This window comes from Fulmarus glacialis, unplaced genomic scaffold (genome assembly GCF_000690835.1).
Source record: "Fulmarus glacialis isolate BGI_N327 unplaced genomic scaffold, ASM69083v1 scaffold5936, whole genome shotgun sequence".
Lineage (NCBI taxonomy): Eukaryota > Metazoa > Chordata > Aves > Procellariiformes > Procellariidae > Fulmarus > Fulmarus glacialis.
The window spans coordinates 25,899-34,674 of record NW_009218763.1 but is presented as its reverse complement, the minus strand read 5'-3'; the positions used below and the strand labels follow the sequence as shown (position 1 = coordinate 34,674).

Below are 8,776 nucleotides of genomic sequence, written 5' to 3'. Positions count from 1 at the left end.
AGCAGGAAATAGCTACTAGAAGCATTCAGCAATCAAATCTTCCTAATTCAATTCTTCTCCCAAATATGTTTTATAACATCTGTAATTAACCCCAAACCACTGCAAATCTGGCATTGGCATTCAGAATGCCATCTTTGAGGTACCAAAGAAGCTGTGGCAGTTGATTTCATTACCACCAGTTGTGTGTATTTTTACCTTCAATATCATCTTCATGGTCTGACACAAGTCATAAGACTTTTATTGCTGTCAAGCTATATAAAATCCTGGTGTCAGGTTCTTAACACTTCGAAAGTAATAACACTCCTCATCTTCTATTTAAAAAAATATAGACACTCAGTTTGCTCTGAATAGATATCTGTAGATAAAATACAGAACTAGTAGAGCTGAGTTACTGTTCTCACTAATAATTATATATTTAACACCACCTTGCCATGAAACCTAAGTCAATTAATCTGTTTCCGTTCCCCGCAAGTGTAAAATAGGATAGCAGCTCGCAACCATGTTCAGAAAACACTTTAAATTAAAAGCACCATGTGTGTCTTCCCTGTACGATATCTGTAGATAAAATACAGAACTAGTAGAGCTGAGTTACTGTTCTCACTAATAATTATATATTTAACACCACCTTGCCATGAAACCTAAGTCAATTAATCTGTTTCCGTTCCCCGCAAGTGTAAAATAGGATAGCAGCTCGCAACCATGTTCAGAAAACACTTTAAATTAAAAGCACCATGTGTGTCTTCCCTGTACAGGCTGCATAAGAAATCTTGAATGATTAATATCTTATTTTTAAATCATAAGCTTTTCTTTCAGCAGGCTTTCTGTATCTGAAAATGATGCATATAAGTTGCCACTACTGGTCAGGAATAACTACTGAAGAAAAATGAAAACAAAGAATTATATAGCTTCCTGTGTATCGTTTTGGTACTCTAATAATTTTGATGTATATAAATCTAGAATGTAAAATTCAGAACCAAATTTAGATCTTACAGCAACTTGGTAAAAATAGATCAATGAAAATGTTCGTAAATTTAGTGCCAACAAAATATATTATTGTGTTGCCTATTTCTGATAGATGTTAAAATAAAAGGCACCTGCCCTTATGCTGTATAAAATGTTACGAATACTGTAAAAGCCTAAGACAAGTATTAGAAACAAGCCTCCTCGCAAACTAACAATGCAGCTGTGTCAGGCGATGCAGCTACCAGTTACAGACTATGAGGCCATTGTTTGAATTTACTTCCATTCAAGTCCCTTAATGAGGACACCGGCAGATTGCTGGTTGTCCCTGGAGTCCCATCCTGGTAATTCTACGTCAGGCATCAATGGGCCATGTGCCCTGAATGGAGCATGATCAGTAGTGAGCCCATGAACAGTAGTGAACTCAGTACCTGGGGACAATAAATCTACTCCTGCAGAGTGACAGCTTCCACCAAGTCCAATGAACCTGTGGAAATGAAGTATCCCTCAGACATTAGGTCTGGAAGTGCAGAACTGCTTCATACATATACAGCATGTGCATTGCAATTTATTTCCATTGTAACTAAAAATTGGCATGAATTTATTGGGTCGCATTCCTAATAAGTTTGATGAATCTAAAGCTACCTGCTGGAGATGAGTTGTTTAACAATGGATGGCTGTCTCTAGGGAGCCTCCTCAGTAAGTACTGGTTTGAGTTGTTGTCTTCAAGTGATCAAGCACTCAGAAATTTCCTACGTAAATATCTGTTTGTCACTTTTTGGCAAATATTTTAATTAGCTGTGGTACTTACTTATGATCAGTGTTGTTTATTAACGATATGAATATAATAAGACACAGAAAGTTATTCAAATGCAACAAAACTTTGGTAGCCACGATGGACCAAAGAGAGCAGAAGAATTAGAGATTCTATTCCCTTCAGACTTGTACAAAATCAGTAATCTTTCACTGTGTTTGGTATTCTAGGATGTGATGTCCACGTTCTTCCAGTTTGGGGCTTCCATCCAGCAAGAAGCCATTGTCATGCTGAAGATCATGCAGGATTATGACTGGCACGTGTTCTCTCTGGTGACCACCACCTTCCCTGGATATCGAGACTTCATCAATGTCATTAAGACCACAGTGGAAAATAGTTTTGTGGGCTGGGACATGCAGAACGTCATCGTACTCGATACCGCCTTTGGAGATGCCAAGACTCAAATTCAGCTAAAGAAAATTCATTCATCTGTCATCCTACTGTATTGTTCCAAGGATGAAGCTGTCTATATACTGGATGAGGCTCGTTCCCTGGGCCTTACTGGCTATGATTTCTTTTGGATAGTTCCCAGCTTGGTTAGTGGTAACACAGAAATCACTCCCAAGGAGTTTCCTTCAGGACTCATTTCAGCATCTTATGATGAATGGGACTACAGTTTAGAAGCTCGGGTACGGGATGGCCTTGGGATTATTGCCACTGCTGCATCAGCCATGCTGGAAAAATACTCCTTCATTCCTGAAGCAAAAACTAGCTGCTATGGACAGCTGGAGAAAAATGACCGGCCATCTCACACGTTGCACAAGTAAGGCTTATTGGTTTGGGTTTTTTCCCCCCACATAACCTTGGTAATTTTCCATCCTATTGCCATTATATGTTTCTTGAAGGAGAATATTGATTTTTGTTAGTCCCATCGTGCTCTTTTTAAGCAATGATTTTCAGATGTTCCAAGGGAACATGTAAGAGGACTTGCTGCACTGATAACTGTGCCCATGGAAATGATGTTATGTGCTGTGGAGAATAAATACTGCTCTGGATCTGATGTAGAAGATGACAGAAATTGGTCTTAGAGAGTATGAAGCTGAATTAATAAAATTGTGCCATTGTGTACTTTACTTTATGAGGTAAAATTGCCAAAATGCTCTGGCGGCTGTGCCTGAATCACTTGCATTAGCAGGAACCTGGTAATATTTTAGAAGACAAGAGGTGTGCAGCGTTAAAGAGATGTCCCTGGAAATTATAGAAGTATTAGATTAGATAGGTAGCTTTTATCACCTAATAACTGAAATCTGTCACTTCTGCTTGTGAAGATTTTATTTTTGTCACCTGTGCTAGAATAACTGTAAAAATTACTCTGCATTAATCCAAGTTGATATGGATGTTTTCTCAAAACACATTGTCATATGGGAACTGCCAAAGTTTAAATCAGGATTCTTTGCTCTTTTTTTTTTTTTCTTCCTTTTAATTATCCCTTTTAGACATGGTACTCCTGATTGCTTCTATCTGAAATGTTGCATAATACACGCCACACAGTAATGTATTTCTTCATCTGGTTTAGGAGAGGAAGTAAAGGGAATCTTGCATGTTTTTTAATAGCTCTTTACAATATCTCATATGGAAGCTACTAAGCAGTATTTATGAAATTTGTTCTGACCAAATATTGCAGATGAAGTGCTTTCTAGAGAAAAGCAGGATGGAATTGGCACAAGAAGGAAAGTCAGTGCTGATTTCATATAGGAGATTGTGGAACATTTTTAATCTTCTGAGATGTACATGCATATTTAGATTAGGGGTTGATTGCCGTATGATGTCCTGGAACAGTTGTTGTTTTCCATGAAAATGGCATCTTTGTGCACAGCATTCTTTAGAAGCTCTCTTAAAAGCCAAATACTGCCAAGTAAATGGATTTTAACATTTCATACATGTATTTCATAAACAGTGTGACCAAAGTTCAGAAACTTGCACAGTTCTCCTTAGAGAGGCCTTCCCATTAGTATGACACTTCCACTTTTTTTTGGTCTCCTTTCTAAGCCTCTGCCTCCAAAACTGTACAAACTTACCAGAGGTGTTGCAGAAAATCTGTGATTCCTTTCCTGCTGCTCCAGTTGCCCCTGGGGAGTGACAGGAGGCAGCGCTGGGGTGGCTCTCCAGTCCAGCAGGGCTCCGGGAAAGCCACCGCGCGGTGACTTGCGTCAGGGTAGAGCAGCTGGAAGGCACTGCTGTCCTACCTGCACCCGGTGTGTGTGATCCTCATACGGTTCTTCTTAATGCATGTGCTGACAATGCCAGATAAAAGCGAAAGCTAATGGCATCCCATTAACCAAATTCTGTGCCTTAACAGTGGGATTTGTACAAACAAAGAAGTTCACTATTAATATTTGAACACCAGTTCTGTGAAGTTAAATTGCATTCTGTCATCAGAAGTGTTGGTGTTTAAAATACTGCGGTTCAGTTGGATGGGCCACAAAAACTTGAACCTGTTTTGAAAAGGATCTCATTAAATCTGTACGACTACAAGAATAGGGCTTGTGAGTGTTAGGGCAGTGAGATTAGACTTCACCAGGAGATTCTGCAGTGTGCAGTGCATGATGCACATAGAAATTATTAATAGGAGAAGTTGTAATATAGTGCACTGTGGTTAATAAAGTCAATTCCCGATGCGAAACACTGCGCTATGAAGTGAGAATATATTTTCCATAATGAAGATTCTTTGAGCTTCTCCAACACCACAAGAACAAGAAGCAGGCTGTTTTTAATTTAGAAATGTCAGAATTACACTAAAATGAATGAACTTTAAATAGTCTGTCTTATGCAATAAGTCCCCAAGACTATACTTGTCACATATAATCTGCAAGAAAAGCAAGTATATACAAGCATTTAGCAGTGCTAAGTAATCTCTGGGAGCTGACCAGTCTCTCCACGCCAAGGTGAATTACATAAATTTGTTGTACTTTCTTATCCTCTTCGCTAAATTGTAGGTTTCTTCCTTATATGACAAATCAGTGCCTAAACTGGGGTTTTATTCTGAAATGTAGTCTTCACAGTTTCAGGTCAGAAATAGTGTAGCTTTGTATTTTAAATTACAAGATAAATGTATATGATGCTGTATTAAGGAGCTACCTTGAACAAAGGATTTTGGAGCAACCTCACAATGGAAAAGGGTAAAGTAATTGTAAACAGCTTGTGGACCTGGGACCTGCTGTACTATGCCTTCCTGTTTGTGCTGGAAATCAATGCTGGAGAAGTAGGGTTGCACGAAGGGACACTGCTTGCAAGCTCAGGAGCAGAGAACTCAATGGAAAGCAGGAAAGAGGCTCTGTAAAGTGATGCTTGAGCAAAACCAAGCTCAAGAATGGAGCAAAACCCCAGGATTTTTAGACTCCATCTCTTTAATGACAGTCTAATTCAGGTTTAAATCCAGTATAGTATTCTAAGGCTATGCCATAATAGCTAATTTAAATGAAGGTAATTTAATGGAGGTAATTTAATGTAAATGGAAGTTGGTAATGCTTTATGTGCAACTTCCCCATCTAGATAGTCATCTCCATTTATGAAGAAATTCTATGTAAAGAAAGCCATGAAGTGAAAGCTCCTCCTCCCTCTTTCTCAACTCCTTTGAGTATTAAATTGGTTTGAAGATATAGATGTTTTGAAGCACACAATTTATCCTTCCCCTGTCACTGCAATTTCAAGATGCTTTTATTGGCTTTCTAGACCCAGAAAAAATCAGGTTTGCTTTAGTTTTTGGAATGATTTGATCAGTGTTCATTTCCAATACACATGGAAAACTAATTTTTCCCTATGAATAAAGGATTTAAAATAAAATACAGGGATCATTTTCAACACATTAAAACCTATACATATATATATGTGTGTGTGTGTGTCCGTGTTCATTCAGATCATCTTTTCCCATCTGTGTAAGACCCAGATTCTCCCAAGGCAGAAAAATACTATTGTGTGAAATACTGGCACTAGCGCAGCAGGATAGATAGAATTAGCAACTCGTTAATGCTATGTCAGTTGAACAAATGCTTGCTCTCTCTCAAAAAAGGAAAACATGTAAGCAAACAAACAGCAAAACAAAATAACCCTGCCAGTCATCATGGAAAATGCTGCTGCTTTCTGAATAGAAATGCTTCTGCTGTATCTAGAAGAGCACTCGTGTATAAAAGTCATAACCCTGGGAGATACATTTTACAACATTTCCGACCACTCTGATCTGTACAGGGATGGATGGGGATGACAAAGCTGTTGCTCTATTGTCATTATCTTGAAAAGCAAAAAGATGTGTCTGTCCATAGGTAGCCAGGCATTTACCACGTTGTGTTTACATTTAGTTTCCAAATACAACCAAATAATGTGCAGGGTTTAGAGACTCATCTTACTTTCGGTTGTGAAGGTGTAGGGCTAGAAAGCTGTCCAAACTGCTCTGGGCAGGCTGTCATTTCATACCCTTCCCAAGCATAGTTTCTTTTATTCGTCATCACCGAGCCAGGGAGCAGGAGCATTGTGAGGTCCAGAGGGCAAGTTGATCCTGCCCTGAATCACCCTACTTTAAAAACTTGGGGCCTCAGTGGGAACAGTGTTTTGAAATGTGCTACCTAATGTTGCTGTCTTTCCATGGCCTACCGCACGTTCATTTTCTTGTCCTTGCTGTTGTGCTGCTGTTAGCTTACAGCATGGCTACGAGACAGCGTCTTCTTCAGAGAGTATGCTGTCTCTCTAGTCCTGATATTCATTCATCAAGTTCAATATTTTGATTCCAGCTTTTAGCAATGACAGATAAATTTCCCTCTTTTTCTTTTGAGCAAAAACAGGTATTAAATGGACACAATGGTTTGATGAATAATCCAGCAAATCTGTTCAAATTTTTCCTGCATACAGATCAACAGCCAATTTACAGAGGATTTGTTCATTTAAGTTCTGTCAAAAGACTGGGAAGAATAAGTATCGTCTGCTTTATTGTATGATTGAAGACGTATCGTTATTTAATTATATATGAAACAAAATGCTTTTTCACTAGTAGCATACTTGCTGTGCAGAAAAACAAATGTTATTTACATTCATCTAAGACTCTCCAGGATATTTTGTTTGTCTTTGCCATTTTGTGATTCCGCTGCGGTTTTACTGGAGCCACTGCACGCTCACAGGAGCGCATTGCACGCAGGGTGATGATCTGAGACGGTAACCCAAGTTTCAGTAGTCACATACATCGCTTATGTGTTGTGGAGGGAAGCAGCTAATTTGGGTATATTTTAAAATTAGTGCTTCAATTTTGGTAACTTTAAAGCTTGAGGAAGTTTCAGTTTTTGCATGCTGCTACATTTGCTTGTTCTTCTCCTTTGCTACTGCGAATGCTGCTCTGCGGAAACAAATCCAAATGAGGATGATGCACCTAAGTGGCTGAGGGCATGAACAAAGCTGCAAGCTTTCGTAGGGTGCTGAGGCCACAGGGATGCGGGGAGCAGCAGATTTCCAGGGAGGACAGTATATTTAGGCAAGCGTCTCCAAATGAGGACCAAGCTGCCAGTCCTAGATTTAATGTTAGCGACTAATTGCAGATGTCCTGGATTACAAGAAATTATTATTGTCAACATGAAAAAATGAATGAGAAAAGATACTCAAGACAAGGAAAAATTTTGTCAGTGACAGGATCCCACTTAGCCTCATTAATTTGCGTGTGGATGCTTTCTGATCAGGAGACCCGGTAGAGTATTGTAGCAATTGGATTGGTACACAGGGATACACAAAGTCTAATTTACTGCTGATGAGTAGATTTTAAACAGTAACAACTAGATATTTGCACTTCTTTTAATTCATGTACTGTAATTGCCCTTTTCTATAGTATGAGGGCATTTTCCATATGGTTGCATTAAACAACAGGAACTGAATTGATGAAACTCTTGTCATGTTCCTCTGAAAGTAAAAGTAAATTTCACTGGCAACAAAAGAGGGGTTGTGGAGGAAAACACTCCACCCAAGAGATCCCAAAGTGGTGCTGGTTTAGCAAGGAAGTGATTCAAGAAATTATAGAAAGTCTGTATCAGAATTTTCTCCCAGGTTAGGTCAGTTTAGGAAGCAGAACGTACCAAACAGTTACCAGATTAGGGGCTTTTAGAACATTTTCCTCTTTTTGTGATAATTAAAAAAAATTAAAACAAGAGAATAAGCATGGCCTCTGTCCTGGAGTTGAGCAGAGCCAGCCTTCAGGGCTGAAAGCAGGTCTTGAAATTCAAAATATAAGTGAAGGTTCTTGGAGATGGAGCTGCTGCAGACACCGACCCCTTGCAGGAAGCCAGACAGGTTCATGGGAAGAGTTTGGGATGTTTCTGAGGTGGTGGAGCAAAATGTAACCATATTAGTGCTTTTTATGAAATGTTATTTCTAATAATAACATTAACTCATGAAACCTTCTGGTGTTTTATGAGTTACGCTAGTCTGCTGCACCCTCCCAGGCATCTGGGCCCTTTCTAATTGTGCTCCCTCCCCTCGCCCCCCTTTCAGAAGGGCTCCCCAAGAGTTTTGTGGCTTGCCTGGCAGAATTGGGGCAAAATGACTTTTCCAGACCTAGTGGCAACTAATGCTTTAAGGAGCAGCTGGCAGGAGGTACAAGTAGTTGGCATGCCATTCCTTTTTCACAGTCACTGAGCATATTGTTCCCAAAATTTTATTCATCCATGCTGGCTCAAAGCCTAGGGAGATACAGCTCCAAAGCAGGGTATCGTCATGGAGTTAAATTCAGGAGAGCGAGGGCTGGGGGAAGTGGAGGAGGAGGAGGCACAAAGAGGAAGAAGAGGCTCTTTGCATCACTGCAAAGGATTTGAATTTAGAAAATAAAATCCTACATAGCCTAAGATATAAAATTGTCTTTAAAAAAAGCTTCACTCTCTGAAAAATGCATTGCTACCTTGTTTAATAGTGATCTATTTCAGAGCTATTTCTATTTCTGTATGTACTTCATACCATACATTATATATTCTACATTCAGCGTTTCTTGATTTAATTTTATACATGTTTTTAGGAAATCTGTTTCTTAATGATAAA

The 8,776-nt window shown here is 39.2% G+C and overlaps 1 protein-coding gene across 1 annotated transcript in view; it reads left to right on the top strand.

Moving 5' to 3' along the window:
* Positions 1 to 1,950: 1,950 nt before the first annotated feature.
* Positions 1,951 to 8,776, top strand: part of LOC104078491 (glutamate receptor ionotropic, NMDA 2A-like) — a gene marked incomplete at its 3' end in the record, with an annotated part of 31,212 nt that continues 24,386 nt past the window's right edge. Inside the window, exon 1 of the mRNA XM_009580141.1 lies at positions 1,951 to 2,537. Within this exon, the coding sequence (XP_009578436.1) occupies positions 1,951 to 2,537 (587 nt within the window). The remainder of the gene's footprint in view (positions 2,538 to 8,776) is intronic.